A 19,009-nucleotide genomic window follows, 5' to 3' on the forward strand; every position below is an offset into this window, starting at 1 on the left:
CACCTACTACCATCAGAACTCAACTTGACACACGTGCATGACACGTGTTACTGTCGGCTTTGATGTTACCCGTCCTTCTAACGGTGGTTACCCGTCCCTCTTTATCTGTCGATCTATCGGAGCTGCCGATGTTTTTTTAATCATTCGTTGGATGAGTAGTATGGCCTTTCTGGAGAAAAAGAAAAATACAAAACAAGCCACGAAGCATACGGAGACATATTTTTTATATTTGAAAGAGTTGGCAGGGGCAGTTTGAATTATGGGAGTTTTTGGTAACGTCCAAGAAGGATCCAGGAACTTTGAAATGGAGAATGAAGTGATAAATACGGAGATGCTCAACGATTTTATTTTCTATACGTTGAACTCAGAAGTTAGTAGCAGCAGCCGAGCTAGCAGCAGTTATAATGCGGATTTTACGCCAGGGCAACCAGGAAATGATAAAGTAGATGAGAATGAAATGCAGGCTAGCGATGAAGAGTTGTTTAATGCTTTTATTAACACAGATGCTATTTCACAAAACAATGTGCGTGATGGGTTTCTACGGGAGAAGAAACATGGAGTTAGTAAGCAGGATTTGTTTGGAGATAACGTTGTTGGTGAACAGAATTCTTATCTAGACGGTGAGCCAATGCTACGAACTCGTAATAGCCAGAATTCGCTGCAAGCAGCAGTTACGAATAGGCCATCTTTACCTTTGAATGGAAGTTCGCAGGATCTCTCATACTACGAAAAATGCGAAAAACTTCTCAATCAACAATTTATGTTTGGAAGGACAGAGCCGTTACTTACAGCCTACCTGAATCCCGCTGAATTTTTGTCTGTGGATGCAGCTCAATTGCCTTACAAATTGACGGTGTCTGATATGCCTGCGCGGTCACGTGTTGAGACTCAGATAAAACTTCAGCTTACAGTCTCCCCCCCACCGCCACAGTATCTTGTGCATTTACCTAGTGATTGTATCACGAAACAGAAATTGTACTTGAGCGGCGATGCCAACTCTCTTCCAAAGGAAATCAAGAAAGACCTGTTATTTCTTGAAGCGTTCTTGATTTGCACATCTAACAATAGGGCTACCCATGTTTGTACGCGTTGTGTTAAAAGGGAACAAAGGAGGGCTGCGAGAAGAAAGTCGGGTTTAAGTGACAACCTAATATGGTGCAACAATCAGAACCGCAGGGCTGTTGTTTTTAACAGCAAGCAGGTGTTTTTGATTAAACAGGAGGATTGTACGCCAGCTTCGAAATCTTTTTCTCTTTCAACAAGAATCGTTTGCTATTGTAGGCATCACAAGGAACCAGAGGGGTTTAAACTGCTTTTCATTTTACGTGATGCCAAGGGGGAGATCTTGGGTAAAGACGTGACTTCGCCTATTATGATTATGGACAAAAAATCCACTAAATGTGGCAGCAGGGATGGACTAAAGGAGGGGGAATCCAACTCCGCTACTGATCTCTCTTCCTTGGCAAATAAAACAGCTGGTGAAAGCAGCACGGCGCCTACAAGTGACCTCAGTGGCGCCGAAAGTTCCAATCAAGCAAAGACGAACTTACTACAATCCGATGTTATTCTTATGAATGGAGGTAATATGATGTTTTCTCCAAATTCTATTGCTGATGATAGTTCAGAAGCCGCACCTGTTAACGACTATGTTAGTCAATCAACTCATCCTTCACAACAAGCCCATCATTTGCCATTGGCGACATCTTCCGCGGCTGCTCAAAGAGTAAATGGTTATAAAAGAAAGAGAGTCTGGCCAGATGTGGCTTTTCCGATTTCAGAAAACCCATCTCCTCCAAGAGTACCTAGTGATAGGTCCTTTTCAAGTGTGAGCCAGGTTCCTTCTACAACACATTTGGATCATCTGCCTCAGTTGCAGCAAAATTCTGCGATCGCTAGTCTTTTCACTCCCAAGCTAGACAGGCCTTTCATTCAGCGTGTTATTCCAAATCAAGGTCCTGTAAAGGGCGGAATTGAAGTTACTTTGCTAGGGTCGAACTTCAGTCCTGATGATATTGTTAAGTTTGGTGAAAATAGAGCCCTTTCTACCCAATGTTGGTGTAGCACAACAATAGTAACATATTTACCTCCTGCAGCTACGGTAGGTAAAGTATTGGTCAACGTTTTTGCTGCTGATGACACAGAACAGGACATGGTTGATGCTGTGGCTAAGAGTACATCATTTTTTACATACGTGGATGACACTGATAGACAGTTGATTGAACTTGCCTTACAAATTGTTGGTTTGAAAATGAATGGGAAACTAGAGGATGCTAGAAATATTGCTAAACGTATTGTGGGAAGCGACAGTTCTCCAAAAGATTCATCGGGCAATATTACACCAGGCAGTATGAGTGGTCAACAGCAATATGGGAATCAGTTATATTATTCGGACGAGGCATTGTTAATTAAAGTAATTAAGCTATTGAATCCCGGATCGAATCTATCTATGTGTACACCAGAAGGTCATACTATGTTGCACTTGGCCTCTTTGAAGGGTTATTATCAATTAGTTGGTATACTTGTCAAAAAAGGTGCTAGAATTGAAGCCGAAGATCGCTTTGGGCTCACGCCGCTACATTTTGCTTGTACTAATGGAGATATTAAGACTATTGAACTTTTAATTCAGTGCAAAGCCTCGATTACTGCAAAGGCATACAACGGGCTCACCCCTAAGGATATGTTTGTAACCAATCACGCGACGGATGATAAAAGATATAAGCTGTATTTTGATGATATTATTGCCCTGCTTTCGGGCGTTGAGAAGGGTTCTGGAAACAATAGCGATGTTTTAGATGGGAGGAGACTATTGAATTCCAGCTCCAATTGGAATTCTCAAGATGACGTTTCAATCACATCTACAGACGATGAATACCACCAGCATGGTTCCGAACACGTCTACGAATCCATGCCTGAGAGCTCAGAGGTAGAGTCCAGCAATTATGAAGAAGATGGCGACGAAAGTTTGCTCCATAACGATGAGAACTTTGATGATAATGATTTTAACCAGGAGCATACATCAACTGGTCATATGGCAGGCCGTGGTGTCCCAGTAGTCTCTTATAGTACAGATAACGGAACTCCAAAGGTTCGTCCTCTAAAACAGGTCGAAAACGTCGAGCAGGCCATGCAGCGTCCCGCTGGTGGTCAGGAGGGATCACTGTGGAACAGAATGATGAATGCTTTCAACGATACCCCTCCAAAGTACGAGGATTTGTTTCCGTCATCAGATAAACATGATGCGGATTCGAAATTGAAGGCCACAGAATCTGTAGATAGTATGGTAACAACGGTAAGCCCCGCTGCTCCTGTATCGGCAGAAGACTCCCAATCCTCATCTGAAGACGAGGACGAGGCACTACAGGCTCGCTTGAATAGATTCTTCCAACAGCGCAAAAACTTTCAAAATGACAAAATGCTTCTCTTATTTTGGTTGCCTTTAATGATTTTCCTAGTGGCCTCTTTCATAATTGCCAGGTTTGGTCAAGAAGGAAATAGTGTACGCCATATTTCCAAACAGGCTACTGAATATGTTATGATGGGGCTAATGAAGTTTATGGTGGGTAATCAACGAATGAAGACATTATTTAAAGAATCATTCAACAACTTTCAATGCAGGAAGGTTTTAAAAGAGGTAGCAGCCATATAGTTTTTACACAATTTTATTGGTGTTGTCACCAGGATCACTTTAAAGGGTTTGGATATTGCTCCATTTTAGTATGGTTAATAATGTATGTAATTAAGGCGAGATTTGCAAGTATGACGGTCGATTAAGTTTTACCATGTGATAAATAAATAACGGCCAAGGTTCTTCAAGTGTTACAGCTATCATTAGAATTTTAGCTCTAAGGTCCATTATATAATTCTAATGTAGTAGTGACTTTAAAGAGTGGTGGTGTGATACTACTTGCACATCGTTCGAATCATACATAGATTTCTAATTTTACTATTGAATAGTAAATTTACAACTCTCATTTTACGAAAGCATTTAATCTCTATAACATACCGATCAATTGCAATACCAAGTAATTCAGTGAGAAGTTAACTAATATCAAGCCTGGAAGCTTTTTTTAATAGATTTATGCTAGTCCGGTATCTGTTGTGGTAAATAATATTGTAAATTTAATTTTTTTTTCTTTTTAGAAAGTTCATACAGCTTGTAATAGAAAATTTTCCTGCGATGAGCTGAACATACTAGCACATTTAGTCAGTAAGAATCCTTGTTACAGGTTAATCATAGGGTTATTGTTATTTAGTTATGGGTTCTAATCAATTTAGAATAATTGTTGGCTCTTATGAACACAATTTATTGTGTTTGTCATTAAATTTAGATCTAAGCACTCCTCTATTCACACCAATTTTCCACTTCCAAGCACATATCTTAAGCATTAAGTGCTTAGATATATCGAAAAGGTACTTAGTATCCGGTTCGAATGATGAGCATATTAAGATTTATGACTTGCAAAAACGTAAAGAACTGGGCACTTTACTAAATCATAATGGGTCGATCACCACTTTGAGGTTCTCTAGAAGCAAGGTCACTGAAGAATCACCTACAGCTACTACTAAATGGATGCTTTCTGCTTCAGAAGATAATAAGATAATTATTTGGAGGGTAAAAGACTGGGAGAATTTTGCCACTCTAACAGGTCATACTGGCAGAATTAATGATTTGGATATTCATCCTTCGGGCAGAGTTGCAGTCAGTGTAAGCGAAGACCATTCTATTAGATTGTGGAACTTGATGACAGCAAGAAAGGCAGCTGTGTTAAAGTTAAGGAAATACAACCAGAACGGTCAGTTTGTTAGGTGGTGTGGCAATGACGGCGAGTTTTTCGTCGTAGGTCTCAAGACCAAGGTACTACTCTTCAATACTGCTACTGCTAAAGTTCATCGTGAGATTGACATGGGTAAAAAAACTGTGATGCACCTTGAAGTTGCAACTATAGATTCCAAAGAATACTTCTGTATTGGAACTAGCGATGGTAAAGTTGAATTTTGGGAGACAAAGAAGTTATATGAGGAAGTTAAGGAAGATGATGAGGATACAGAACCAGAATTCTTCTTGCAAGGACACAGCAATCGTGTTAAAGACTTTAAATTTTACAAGAATGAATTTGGGCACTATCTTGTCACCATTAGTTCTGACGGTAAGGTTGTTGTATGGGACATGGCAACTAAAGAACAAACAGCTGTTTATGACTGCGGTGAGAGGTTGAACTGTTTGGCTGTCTGCGATGAAAGTATTGAAAAGTATGAGACAGTCAGAAAGAGAACGGCCGAAGTGGCAGGAAACGATGAGCAAAGTGAGGTTGAAGCCGATGGTGAAGATCTGAAGCGGATCATGCTTGGCAAAAAAACTAAGAAGAGCAAGAAGGCCGCCAAGGGCGCCAAGAGTAAGAAAGTTAGCATAGAACTGGAGTAGGTGTCTACTATGTAGTTTACCAGCGTTTAATGTAAAATAAAAGAAGCAATAGTTGCGTACATAAATAATTTTTATCTCTAATATGATAATCTACAGCTTAGCTCTGTCATCAAGTAGCGAGCAATGCTTATCAAAGAGTAACTTCGCTCTCTTCCAAACTGGAGCAGTGTCTCGTTTGCCTAGCTGTTCCAAGGAGGGAAGCAAGCTTGACACAAATGATTCTGACGCTTCTCTTGGCAGCAGAGAGGGCAAGTGATCAATAGCAATCACTGACAGCTTAGGCCCAATTGAAGTAGGCACCTGAAGAGAGGGTTTAGAGAAGGTGGTCGAGACACTGTACAGCGGAATTGGGTTATGTGGACTTGTAGTATCAGCTGAAATATCAACAATGGTACTGAGCTTTCTGTCTTCTCTATCCATCAGATCCATTGTGATAAATGGAGGAATTGGCTTCCCCAAATAAATCGTGTTAATGAAGATATCGGCTTCTGCAATTTCGTTAAAGGGGCCTCCCACAGCAGTCTCCGCCATGTCCCACTTTTTGATATTTTTCTCATGTATGCCACACTTGCGTAAAAAGTCTCTGGCTCCTCTCCCGCATCTTCCAAGTGCCCCAATTATCAACACTGTAGGCTCCTTGGCACCAGCCGCAATGGCTTCCAAATATTCCCTCCTAACATCATCAACTAATTTCTTCTCATCGTCATAAGGACTCACCTCGTCCATCTCTTCAGAATCAGAGTGTGTTTGTTTAAACGCCCAATCCTTGAGACCTAAGGCTGCGCCAACGAAGCCCGCATAAAATCCAAAAGCTGCAACACGCACCCCACGATCATCCTCCAAAAACTCCAAATCATACAGTGTACCCTTCCCGTCAACAAACCTCTGGAGAACATCACGCCAGCCTGCCTGCTTTTTATAGCAATGAGCGAATTGGATATGTTCGTGAACCAATGGGAAAGTATCTCTTTCAGGCATCTCCTTCAATCCAATAATTATGCGGTCTAGGGGAGCCTCTTTCCAAGACCCAAAGGGTACTAACACGGCACCAGCTTCCTTGTACTCATCACTGGAAAACGCGGATTGTGGGCTCTCCTCAACGTAAATCTTGAACCCCTTCTTGACTAAATGTCTTACCGACGTTGGCGTCAGGGCTGCCCTTGCCTCTAATGGTTTAGTTTCAGCACGCAAATGTAATTTGACAGTCATTATACGGAATTATCAATTTTACTAATTTTATGAGCAGAAACTGAACTGTTCATCCCGCCATAAACGATCTACCATGCCCTTTAAATATCTGATACGCACGCTCCCGGCGTAGTACTTGTTTGAATTCTTGAGTCATATACGACACATTGATTATGTAATACATACAATCTCAGTCAAGAGTCATAATATGTGGTGTTTTGGTGTAGTTAAAAAATACATCAGATGCTGGCCGGGTAACAATTTGATGAACCACCATGGAATACCAATAGTGGGCATTTGTGGCGTCCTACCATTTACTAGGTTACAAATGCATCAATTTGAGCAAGGATAGAGTGTACCAAGCAATTCTGGAGCCTTACAATGTCGTCAGGAAACACTCCATCCCAACACGAATCAACATTAGCTATTTCTCCTTTGGTAACAAACAGAGGCAGATCTCAACCAGAATCAAGGCGAGTATCGATGGCATCGTCTTCGTTCAGAGCGGGAACAGGAGCTGGAGTGGCTGGAGTTGCAGCCCAAACTCCACGTCATCCGTTAAATAATAGTCCATTGGTACAGAAAGCAGCTCATCTGGGAACACCATACGTAACGGACGGTGCACCTACTACTGGGCTGCTTGTGTCAATGTCGAAGAGCGGGCTGTTCGGTCCGACGGTTCCATCAACATTGAGGAAGGTTAGTAATATGCGTGAATATTCCAATGGTAGTGAGAATAACGGTGGAGATGACGGTGATAATGAACAGTTTGGGATTAACATATCGGAGTTATCGGCAGCAGAGAAACTACGATTGTGGCGACACGATGCACTTATGCAACATCATTATAGAACGGCAGAATATATTGGTGACAAGGTATATTCCATGACACACGATCCCAACGATGCATTTTGGTTGGCTCAGGTATACTATAATATGGGTCAATACATACGGGCGGTACAGTTGCTTTCACGAGATGGATTAGATGCGTCCAGTGTTATGTGCCGATACCTTACTGCGTTGTGCTTAGTTAAGATGGAGAAATACGATGATGCATTAGATATAGTTGGCGAGACAAATCCGTTCAAGGACGATAGTGCAGAGCACGTAAAAAACCAGGATGGTGGCATCAAGTTGGAGTCCTCGTTGTGCTTCTTAAGAGGGGAGATATATTCTGCGCAGAATAATTTAGAGTTTGCCAAAGAATGCTTCAAGGAAGCTGTTCAAGTGGACGTTAAGAATTTTGAAGCTTTTAATCATTTGATATCCAATAATATGCTAACTCTTGAGGAGGAGAAAGAATTTATATCTTCGTTGGACTTTTCAGATCTTGACGACAATCAAGAGTTAGTGAAATGCCTATATGCCACCAAATTGTCCAAGTACGGAGATTTAACAAAGTTAAGAGCTGCGCAGAAGATTTTGGTAGATGAATATCATCTAGACGACAACAAAGATATACAAACTACCGAAATAGAGTTACTAATATTTCAGGGCAAGTACCTTGAATGCCTAGAACTTTGTGAAAATGTACTAGAATACGACGAATTTAACTTTGATGTTTTACCCACATATGTTCAATGTTTGTATGAATTGGGAGGGAAGAATAAACTATTCTTGGTATCTCACAAGTTGGCAGAGAGTTTTCCGAAGAGTTCAATTACATGGTTTGCCGTTGGAACTTATTATTTCGCAATTAATAATATATCTGAAGCGCGTAAGTATTTTTCCAAAGCGTCTGTTTTGGATCCAAATTTTGGGTATGCATGGTTAGGTTTTGCACATACGTTTGCTGTAGAAGGTGAACACGAACAAGCTTTGTCTGCATATTCCACAGCTGCACGATTTTTCCCGGGGACACACTTACCCCATTTATACCTAGGCATGCAGTATTCTCGAATGGATACATTAACCCTTGCTGAGGCGTATTTTATGATGGCTTATAATATATGTCCGACAGACCCTCTACTATTAAATGAACTCGGTGTCGTGTACTTTAAAAAGATGGATTATCCCAGAGCTAAGAAGTTCTTTAAGCGAGCATGTGAAGCAATCAATACTCAGCAGTCAGATGCCTCATCTGTTGCCATTTCAACCTACCTCAATTTGGGCCACACCTATAGAAAATTAGATGAGGACGAACGAGCCCTACATTGTTTCAAAACTGTCCTCGAAAGGTGGAAACCGTCCGCAAACGTCTGGTGCGCACTGGCAACAGTATATTTAAAGATGAAGAAGTTACAAAAAGCTATAGACGCTTTGCATTCCGTACTGGCTATGGATCCGAATCATCAAACAGGGCAGCAATTACTCAAGATAGCGTTAGATGTTAATGTTCACCTGCCATTAGACAATGGCCATCCCTTGATGGTGAGTGCCAAAATAAACGAAAGTAGGACGTTAGGTCCGAACGACAAAAAACGCTCTCTGGGAGCCATTGATCCTGTAGTAATAGCAAAACGCTTAAAACAGGGAAGCGCATCCTCCGACGAAGGCGATCTGATGGATATAGAATAAAGTATATAATCTCAATTCTTAATGATATGCATCCTATAAGACCCGCATTTCTTATTTAATAGCCATCTTTGTAATTTAAATGCATTTGAATGGTATTCACTAATGTAACTGCTTGTTCTCTCCCTGTTTGCTGTCTCCCCGGTTAGGAGCCTTTCTATCTTTTCTTGCCTTCCTTTTAGCTTTCTTCGTACTACCAAGAGATGGACTTATTTCATCCTCTCTAACTGGACCCTGTGATTGCGATGGATTTATTCCAGATCTCTGACTATGATTATCATCACTAGTGACCTTTTTTACATCCCTATTAAATGAACTACTATTATTCCTGCTATTATCTTTGCCATTACCTTTGCCTGGCTTATCCTTGGGAGCTGTATTTCTGGGAGTGGCAGAAGACGGTGGCACTCGCTTCTTTACGCTCGGTTTACGCTTCTTCTGCTGCGATCCTGACCTCCCATTCGGGCCAAAATTTCCCGTTATAATATCTGAAACTTCTCTCGTAAACCGATCGTTAACTACCACGTTTGCATTGTTTGTGGTTCTGCCTCTGGGCAACTTCTTTGTCTCTGGGACTCGAACTGGGACTGGTACTTGAACTGGAGACCCCTGACTTAACATACAACATGGCATAGCATCCATGCATGGATCAATTGGTATTAGTGGACAGAAATCATGTAGCATGAACTCTATTAGCCTGGATTCCTCATCAGAGTCGTCCATATCGCCTTTAATGCTAATAGTCGGGCATTTAAAGTAGGTGGTATCCTGAAAACTTAGATATAAATTAGATATGTTCAAAATATGCTTGGCATGTAAAACTACTAGAGACAGAAGCCCAACATTAGGAGTAAAGGATTTTATATATGCTAGGCTAGTTGATAGAATAGTAAGGGGGGGGGGTTCTGACTTATTCGTATGGGCATGTTATCTCTATCACCATTATATAATACTATTGTCAGTTAATATAATATACGATTGTTTAGGTAGTATCTACATCGACCAACTTTGAAAGCGAATTCTCTCAAAATATCTCTCTTGATGGAAGTAGCTAGTACTAGAAAAACTGGATTTTAAGTTTGCTGGGTGAAGATATTGACATTGGTGGTTTTTGCGTTGTTCAAACAAGACATAATCATCGAAACAGTAAATGCAACGGCATATAGACCATATCTATAAAACTTTTTCTTTAAGCGCCAGCTCAACCTCTTTGTACACGTCTTCGACATCCTGGTCACATCTAACCCTAATAACCTTGCCCTGGTCATCAAAGTAGCGGACTACTGGCATACTGGTGTCGAGGAACGTTCTAAACCTCTTCTTGATGGACTCTGCATTATCGTCCGTTCTACCGCTTGTTTGGCCTCTGCGGAGCAACCGCTCTAACATAACGGCCTCTGGGCACTCGAAGAAGATTACCATTTTACTTGGAGCAATTTCTTTCTCAAAAGTGATGGCCTGGTCCATCTTTCTAGGGAATCCATCGACAAGGAAATTCTTCTTGCCCTGCTCAGATGCCTTTTGAATTGCCTGTTTCAATAGCTCAACAGTAATCTCCTGAGGAACAATAAGCCCTTCCTTGATGTGATGTCTAATAAGGTCACCGTACTTAGAACCTGGTCTGTTCTGTTCCTCGCGCAAAAGATCACCTGCACCAATATGAACGAAGCCCAGGTTCTTCACGATCCGTGCACATTGTGTACCCTTTCCAGACCCTGGCCCACCAAGAACAAAAACGATAGAAACATCGCTGGTGCTAGAAGATGCCTTGACAGCTGGTGGGGCTGAACGCGATGGGTCAGATATTTCAATCATTTCCTTTGGACTGTCCTTACGGTTTGCAATGGAGTATATTGTTGAACCGAGGGCTAATCCGCCGAGTAGTAATAGTATTTTGAACCTTGATTTAGGTTTCTGATTGTCGGGCCCGAGCGATGAGTACAGTCTTGTACTTCTCAAGTGCAAACTGGAATAAGGTGCCTTGGCAAGTAAGCGTGAAGCTTTATATGCACTTCTAGCAAACAGAGGAAATTGACTTATGGCCCTAGAACCCCTCGGAATTATCATATTATAGAGAGCAATTGCGTTATGCTAGGTGCCAGTTAGAATACATGTGTTGGATTTTATGGCTGATTTTTTTTAACCTAGAACATCGACGACTTGGTAAAGTGCTAAATAAAAGCCGATATAATAGTATATATATATAGTATATAAGTTCTTACGTGCTTGTCACCGGAGATCAGATCAGCTAACTCACTTATTTATAGATAACACACTTTTCAAGCCCAAAATTCTTTAAGCTGATCATCATTATACCGCAAATATTTACCGTTAAGGGCCTCGGGAATGCCCTCAATGACTAAATTTGCATATATTCCGGCAGGTACCACAGGATCTAGCAACTCATTGTTTTTCTTAAGATCTGTAAACCTCTTCAATACTGCTGGTGGAACTTCAGAAGCAAACTTGGTTCTTATGTCATGTTGCATCTCGGTGTCTACAACCCCGGGAGCAACAGATATAGTCCTTACGGCTGGCTCCTCAACAGCTACCGAGCTTGCAAAGTGGTTTAAAGCTGCCTTGGACGCTCCGTAGGCTCCCCATCCATGCTGAAACTGTGTTAGTACAATCCTAAAAAAAACAATTGGTACTCTTGTTAACATACGTAATTCTTAACGCTGGCACCGGAACTCACAAAAACAAGGTTAGCTGCTGCCTTCTTCAAATATGGCATTGCATGACCCACTAATGCAACGTTGCTGAAGAAATTAATATCAAATAGTCTTCTCCAACCCTCCGCATCCAAGTGATTCACATCTTGTACAGGTTCTAGAATACCCGCATTCATGATAATTCCATCGATGGCACCATGCTTCGAAACAGCAGTTTTCACCAATTCTTCTGGTACTGCCCCATTAGATATATCACCCACTACATAGTCAAATTTATCGCCATAGGCTTTCTTCAATTCCAGTAAGGGGGGTTCCGTCCGCGCAGCGCCAACAACAATCACACCTGCTCTAGAACACAAGTTATGCACGATTGCAAGCCCAATACCACGGGATACGCCTGTAACCAGTATAACCTTCACCATTAAAACGCTTAATAACCTCGTAGTAAGTGTTTATCAATGCTTAGGGTTCTTACATGAATGTCACTTTTAAAAGTTTTCCCTTTTACATAGAATTGTAGGAGACTCAGAAACACAACCACAATTGCTACACAACCACAGAGAAGTGACCAGTGCCGCTATCAATTACTAGACGGTTTGGTAAATACTGGTGACGATGAATAAATCGAAAACTGATTGGGCGAAGGACACGCCTTGTAAAAACATCACGATATATGGCTACTGTAAATACGAAAAGGATGGATGCATATTTAATCACGGCAAAACAGGAGGTGCAACGTTTGCAAATGCCACTACAACTGGTGGGCCAACTGCAAATATTCCACCAGCGGTCACTAATGCTCCTGCTCTCAACCATACGAAGTCTACATTCAATGTCGAAAAGGCCACCAGTTTTACACCCTCGGTAGCAATTCCTGATTTTAGTACCATTCAGAGTTTTACGCCAGAAAGAATTATTTCTCCTCCTAGTACTGATGCTAATAATTCATCATATCCAGCAAACTTCAATCCTTACGGATCCGATAGTTTTAATCCTTCCGCTACAGTATCAGGATCTGCTTCCGCTTCATACCAAAATCCAGCTTCCGGGAGCAATACAGCCCCAGCTCCTCCGCCGCCACCACCACCGCCCCCTTCTAGACCGGGTCCAATTGCGGCTTCTGGATATATGCCAACGATTGCCGGAACAACATTCCCTACAGTCTATCCCCCATCCCACTCTATTCTTCAATACCACTTATATGCTCCAGATCCACCACCGCATCTGCAATTACCACTTAAACCGAATGAACGTACGCCGGAGACCCTCTTTATACCTAATAGCTTGCGAGAACAACTTGTGAAGCGGAATTTATCATCCTTACAGGTGTTTCCTTCTGGTGGTACACTTCCAGAGGTGGTCGGAGACTACTTTGGTCTCGTTCCATTAGAGTTTCATAACAGGCAACCTAATAAAAGTCGATATCTTGGCCACCAGAACTCTCTTTACAAAGTCTTCTCGAATCTTGATGGTAAGGTATACATTATACGTCGAATTCATGATGTTAAGATTGTTGATGTAGCTCAGATATCCGTTCCATTTAGAAAATGGCAAAAGGTTTCCTGCACCAACATAGTTCAGATAAAGGACGCTTTTACCAGTAGAGCGTTTGGAGATTCCTCGTTGTGTGTTGTGTATGATTACTACGCGCAGTCAAATACACTATACGAAACACATGTAGCAAGCTATACTGTTACACCGGTAACGCAGGAGTATTTGTGGAGCTATTTGGTCCAGTTAACAAATGCTATCAAAGAAATACACAGCCATGGGTTATTTATTAATCGGATGTGTTTAGATAAAATAATTGTAACTGGTGATCCTGGTAGAATTAAACTAAGTGATTGTGGAATATTCGATATTCTATCATATGATAAAAACTGTGATATTACTAAGAAACATCAGCAGGATTTTAAGGATTTAGGATCAATTCTATTTGACCTAGCACGCAAAATGACATCTACAAAAGAGGAATCAATAGATAATTTAGACATTGATCCGTCATTCAAAAAGGCTCTATCTTATCTACTTTCGGATGATAAGAAGGATATTTTCGAATTTACTGCACTTTTTAGCCATAAAATACTAGATGTTATCAACTCTTACCAGAAATATTCTGAGTATGTTGAACAAAATCTAATGCGTGAATTAGAAAATGGTCGTTTATTTCGTCTAATGTGCAAATTGAATTTCATATTCGGTAGATTGGAATCCAGTTTACATAGCAGTTGGTCAGAAGCTGGAGATAAATTCCCAATTATATTATTCTACGACTACGTTTTTCATCAGGTCGATGAGAATGGTCGACCGGTAATGGATCTTTCCCATGTTTTGAGGTGTTTAAATAAATTAGATGGTGGTGTCTCAGAGAAAATAATATTGGTTACACCAGATGAGTTGAACTGCATTATTATTAGCTATAAGGAGCTAAAGGATTTAATTGATTCAACTTTTCGATCAATGACGCAGTAGCACATCTTTAAAATATCTAAAAAAGAATAAATACAACAAATATTTCGAAAATCTATCTTCACTTATTCCTGTTTATGAATTTTAAATAAGGTAAGTAGTCTTCGACCATGTTTGGTGTAGTTTATATGTTTCAACTTCAATCTTAAATTAGAGCTCAAAAATGCCTGTAAAAATTAACGATTTTAGGATTATGTACAAAGCAATAAATGAAATATCTGATATAAAGTTTTTTAGGCTTTCGATTGCATTTGAACTTTAATGCAATTTTTTGAAACTCTATTAGTAGTTTAATACTTTCTACTTCTTTATTTATCTCTTGCCGCTCAAAATTGTCAGAATTTAGTCTTGCATTACATTGCAGAACCCGGAAAAATGCTATTTCCTTTTGGGCCTACAGGCACTATATGATTACATGCGCGGGTACATGTCCATAAAACGTCTACATTCAACGAATATAGTATACTAAGATGTGTATGCGTATTTCAGCGATGTTGTGTCTGAACCTTTTACGTATCTATGTAGATTTGTCTTCTGGCTTGAAGTTCTGAGTGCAATGTACATTCTAGATATAGTGTGATGCATTGTAGTGGATATAGAACTGCCGCTGTGGTATAGCTTTGTGTAGCTGAGAATGGGTTGATGCTCACTGCCTCTGCAACTTCTCTTGCGGCCGTGAGATCTAGATGGGGGGAGAGGAGAGGATTGATGCTTGCACTCTAGCAAAGCACAACCATATTGCATATTACAACTAACTGAGCTTTATGATTGTTTACCTCATCGAGCCATAGAAATCAGTGAATAGACTCGGATATAGCGGAAGCATCATTTCAATTGTTTCAATGAGTAACGACAACTGTTGAAATATCGAGTGCAAGAATACGTGCTATCTGTGGAAATTTACCCGCTGCTAGAGACTGCTACAAGCACACATACCTAATGAGTCGAATAATTGAAGGTGCGATAGGAACCGACAGTCACCACTGCCCCGATAAACGAAGTGCACAATCAAAGTTCATTTAACCACTAATCACTAGATTACATGCGATAATAATGCTCACGAGATCTATAATAACTATAGAGGATAAATTTGTTTACTTTCAAGCTCCTATGTTAGGAAGAGTTGTGCCTTCAACTAGTTAAGTGTGCAACCAACATCCAATATATATGGCCTGAACCTTTACACTACGCCAATGGTTTCTGATCATTCTTTAGCATAAATATGTATAGATTACCCTAAAATTGCAACCGACACGGTGTTGAACATTAACGAGCAACAGATTTTACTTAGAAACTTACTACTGGTTTCATATAAACCTACACTGATAACTCTGCTATCGATAGTCATAGTCGCTGTAGCTTTCGCCGGGGCTATTCCACTTCTCCAGAAGAGATGGACCGTTTTTAAAGGTTTGAAAACATTTTTTTCGTCAAGGAGCCATCATTTTTGGCGTGGTGCAGCGAATTCTCTTTGGAGGTCTATCGCAGGAGTTACAGCGGCAGTTTGTGGAAATAACTTCATCGACAAACTATTGCTGAACGCAGTTGGCTTGTGGAGGAGGATATCATGTATATTGTTGCTGATTGTCTCTGCAATCTCAGCCGCTTTAATCGAAGGCTTGAAAGAGCAAGCCGCACATGCAGGACATGGGAGGTCAGTCCGCCGAGAAATTACAGCCAATGTTTTGGGTGGGATGGGCTTAACTGATAGTGAAGGTACCGCTAGTAGGCTTATGTCGGCTGGGTATTCGGTGATGTCTGTCGACGTCATTGATAACGTGGTTGGCTCAACAGAAGGGCTTTTTGGTCGCACTCTAGGCCGTTTAAGCAGCGCAGCCCAGACAGATCCTAGTGACTCAAACTACTTGATAACAATGTCCGACGGCAAGGACCTGGTAGTTGCGTTAAACTTGCTGCCAACCAAACTGGAGACGTTTGTGGACACTATTGCGTCTTCTGCATCAAATCCGGGGTCTGCATTTTTGCTAGAACCCGCTGAAGATGTGTTGGCCAAACGTGATTGTGGGAATGACTGTAAAGTAATCGAAGGTCAAGTGATCCAATGGGTTGGGGTCACGGCGCACGTTGTTGATCGTGACCGCACAGCTGAATACCTGCGACTATCTGAGGCAGACAGGATGCACCTGGCAAGACCGGCTATGGCGGCTATTATTGATGGAAACAGGGACAAGGTATGCTACCATGCGTTTAAAGATCCTCGGAACCAAGACAAGGTTGAATGCAGTTACATGCATGAAAACATGGCGTTTATTGCCGAGGTGTATGTTAACCAGTTTGGCGGTCTCGACGGGGACTGCTGGGACGCGTGCTCACCGGAGGATGAACAAATCATTGTTCCAGAGTTGTAGGTGGAATTATCGCCACAGCGAGCACTAGGAATGAGTTGTTAATATAATATGATATTATATAGATAATATTAATCTTAGTAGGAATCGAACCTACATTATCAACATGAAGAGATGATATCTTAACCGTTAGACTATAAAACCTTGTGCGCTGAGTGGTTGCGTACATGAAGCGCAGAGCCCCAGTAATGGAAAGTTTCCATAAGACAATGACGGAATATATATTTTTAAATCATATGGCATTCCATTGCTGACGTGACGAAGTATGACAGATGTAGCTATAAAAGACCGATTCTATTATTAAACATGCGAGCGGTTCTTGACAGTGCATAAGCATAGTGGGCTCCGGTTGAGAGTTAAAAGATGTATTTATTCTCAAATATTTAGATGTATATATAGTTCCTAAAGAAAACACTGCCATTTTTATATGGCTGTGCATTCTCTAAGGGCATAATTGGTATGTATACTGTAAATTAGAATAATAAATCAACCCAAGGAGGGACTTGAGATGCTAGCATTTTATATTTCGTATTGCAGTTAGTTTTTGTGTGGAGCATAGGAAGTGTTTCTCTCAAGAAGAAGATATTCTCTGTCTTTTATAAGTGTTTTCCGTGTAAGCGATAATACAAGTGCAGCTAAGGATGTCGATGGCTTTGCCAGCTGCAGATGAATTACAAGCGTTAAACAGGGCTTGGTCACTTAAAATTAGCACTCATATCACACTTTTAGGAGAGATTTCCAACTTAATGTTGTGCACTATCCTTTGCTATCTCCAGTAATATGTTGGTTTGTCTACTACCTGTACGTTGTACGCTAAGATAAAATGTCACTTTGTATTATGTAAAAATGTGAGATATTATCTGAATATTAAGTGCTGTAAGATATTTTTTACGTCTGAAATTTAAAAACGCAAAGCGAAGAAGAGTTGCATGATAAAAGGTAGTTCTCTTATGATGCTCAGACCCAAGTTGCAGGTGTACCTATGCTGTGCAGTATATTGACAAGGTACAAGAGCTCAATGGGCCTAAGCAAGGAGCCGAAGTGGACAAGCATACACTCTCTAGAACCGAGAATTATTAATACATATTATATTATTTTTGCTTGAAGATGGCTATACGGTAACTCATCGTATAAACTATAGTACCTACTACACCAGCAAGTAGTAGACATTATTTGAAACAAGATCTACATAGCTCCTGTATATCTTTAGATCAGCGAGAACCCAACCAAGAGCTATGACCTGATAGCATACATTAGATCAATTAGACATCTTCAGCTAGAAGATACAATCAATTGTCACAGCTCTCATGGGTTTGCTGATAGCCTTGTAGATCGTTTACTATATCAAGCAAGCGGTAGCCGTGTCTTCTAGCTGAGGGGGTGAATCTGGGATTGCTGACTGACACACTGGCAATATGATGAGGCTCGTGTGCCTGTGTCGGTGCCTGTAATACCGTCGCATTAGTTAGACCTCTCAAATCTGTTGTTGTCTTGTAGTTGTCTTGTAGCTAAGGGGGGTGAATCTGGGTAATATTGATGAGGGAATATAGTATGACTTTACAACCGTTGCATTGTAGACGATTGGGAATACTAGGTAAGATACACTACATATGTTGATGAGACTAGTAGCCGTTATGCTGTACTGATGGTCCACCGTATGTAACCCAAGCAGTAGCCGCCAGCACTATCCAATAATGTTGGTGCAACTGAGATCGGTCTTCTAGCTGAGTAATTGTCATCTAGCCATTAGGATGTAGACTGAATTGCATAATGAAGGTGCGCAAGTAGATTTGTATTGATGGTAGCTGAGTGTTGAATCTTCCCTTGGTCTTTAGCTGAGTAATTGTTCTCCTAGCCATTAGGATGTAGACTGAATTGCATATTGATGACAGTACAAATATTCCATAGAAGTTGTTGGTGTTGATCAGCTAGATATGTATTGGTGGTAGCTGAGTCTATTCATAGCTAGCCATTGAGACCGGACACTGGCACATGGGAAGCTGGCGCTATGCTGGATACTCAATTGGGAGCTACCGACTGAGGTTCGCGTGCCTGTAGAGTGCCTACTATCACAGCAGACAGCTAGATTCGCATTTGTTGTCTTGTAGTTAGTGTCTTCTAGCTCAGGGGGGTGATCTGGGTAATATTGATGAGGGTCTTTCAGCGGTGTGGTGTATGGGTCTTTCAGCGGTGTGGTGTATGGGTCTTTCAGCGGTGTGGTGTATGGGTCTTTCAGCGGTGTGGTGTATGGGTCTTTCAGCGGTGTGGTGTATGGGTCTTTCAGCGGTGTGGTGTATGGGTCTTTCAGCGGTGTGGTGTATGGGTCTTTCAGCGGTGTGGTGTATGGGTCTTTCAGCGGTGTGGTGTATGGGTCTTTC

At 41.1% G+C, this 19,009-nt stretch overlaps 8 protein-coding genes across 8 annotated transcripts, besides 2 other annotated features; 5 read left to right on the top strand and 3 right to left on the bottom strand.

Moving 5' to 3' along the window:
- Positions 1-259: 259 nt before the first annotated feature.
- On the top strand, positions 260-3,646 carry SPT23 (Spt23p; the record flags this gene model as incomplete). The annotated part of the gene is made up of 1 exon (XM_018132436.1): positions 260-3,646. One exon carries the CDS (start codon positions 260-262, stop codon positions 3,644-3,646), a length of 3,387 nt encoding a protein of 1,128 aa, XP_017987925.1.
- A 609-nt stretch (positions 3,647-4,255) lies between these two features.
- Positions 4,256-5,422, top strand: MAK11 (Mak11p; the record flags this gene model as incomplete). The annotated part of the gene is made up of 1 exon (XM_018132437.1): positions 4,256-5,422. One exon carries the CDS (start codon positions 4,256-4,258, stop codon positions 5,420-5,422), a length of 1,167 nt encoding a protein of 388 aa, XP_017987926.1.
- Positions 5,423-5,512: 90 nt separating this feature from the next.
- On the bottom strand, positions 5,513-6,631 carry LYS1 (saccharopine dehydrogenase (NAD+, L-lysine-forming); the record flags this gene model as incomplete). Its single annotated transcript, XM_018132438.1, has 1 exon — positions 5,513-6,631. The coding sequence occupies one exon, from the start codon at positions 6,629-6,631 to the stop codon at positions 5,513-5,515; it is 1,119 nt and encodes a 372-aa protein (XP_017987927.1).
- A 360-nt stretch (positions 6,632-6,991) lies between these two features.
- Positions 6,992-9,127, top strand: CDC16 (anaphase promoting complex subunit CDC16; the record flags this gene model as incomplete). Its single annotated transcript, XM_018132439.1, has 1 exon — positions 6,992-9,127. One exon carries the CDS (start codon positions 6,992-6,994, stop codon positions 9,125-9,127), a length of 2,136 nt encoding a protein of 711 aa, XP_017987928.1.
- Positions 9,128-10,297: 1,170 nt separating this feature from the next.
- Positions 10,298-11,191, bottom strand: URA6 (bifunctional uridylate/adenylate kinase; the record flags this gene model as incomplete). The annotated part of the gene is made up of 1 exon (XM_018132440.1): positions 10,298-11,191. One exon carries the CDS (start codon positions 11,189-11,191, stop codon positions 10,298-10,300), a length of 894 nt encoding a protein of 297 aa, XP_017987929.1.
- A 212-nt stretch (positions 11,192-11,403) lies between these two features.
- NRE1 (sepiapterin reductase family protein) lies at positions 11,404-12,218 on the bottom strand (the record flags this gene model as incomplete). The annotated part of the gene is made up of 2 exons (XM_018132441.1): positions 11,404-11,733; positions 11,790-12,218. The coding sequence occupies 2 exons, from the start codon at positions 12,216-12,218 to the stop codon at positions 11,404-11,406; spliced, it is 759 nt and encodes a 252-aa protein (XP_017987930.1).
- Positions 12,219-12,411: 193 nt separating this feature from the next.
- On the top strand, positions 12,412-14,268 carry PAN3 (PAN-complex poly(A)-binding subunit PAN3; the record flags this gene model as incomplete). Its single annotated transcript, XM_018132442.1, has 1 exon — positions 12,412-14,268. The coding sequence occupies one exon, from the start codon at positions 12,412-12,414 to the stop codon at positions 14,266-14,268; it is 1,857 nt and encodes a 618-aa protein (XP_017987931.1).
- A 1,691-nt stretch (positions 14,269-15,959) lies between these two features.
- Positions 15,960-16,634, top strand: AW171_hschr42858 (HDR194Wp; the record flags this gene model as incomplete). Its single annotated transcript, XM_018132443.1, has 1 exon — positions 15,960-16,634. One exon carries the CDS (start codon positions 15,960-15,962, stop codon positions 16,632-16,634), a length of 675 nt encoding a protein of 224 aa, XP_017987932.1.
- A 462-nt stretch (positions 16,635-17,096) lies between these two features.
- Positions 17,097-18,645: a telomere (Subtelomeric repeat; similar sequence found at 12 out of 14 telomeres in Holleya sinecauda).
- Positions 18,646-18,784: 139 nt separating this feature from the next.
- Positions 18,785-19,009: a telomere (Subtelomeric repeat; terminal 24 base repeat (GGTGTGGTGTATGGGTCTTTCAGC) differs from terminal repeat in Ashbya gossypii (GGTGTGGTGTATGGGTCTCTCAGC) by one base).

This window comes from Eremothecium sinecaudum, chromosome IV (assembly GCF_001548555.1).
Source record: "Eremothecium sinecaudum strain ATCC 58844 chromosome IV, complete sequence".
Lineage (NCBI taxonomy): Eukaryota > Fungi > Ascomycota > Saccharomycetes > Saccharomycetales > Saccharomycetaceae > Eremothecium > Eremothecium sinecaudum.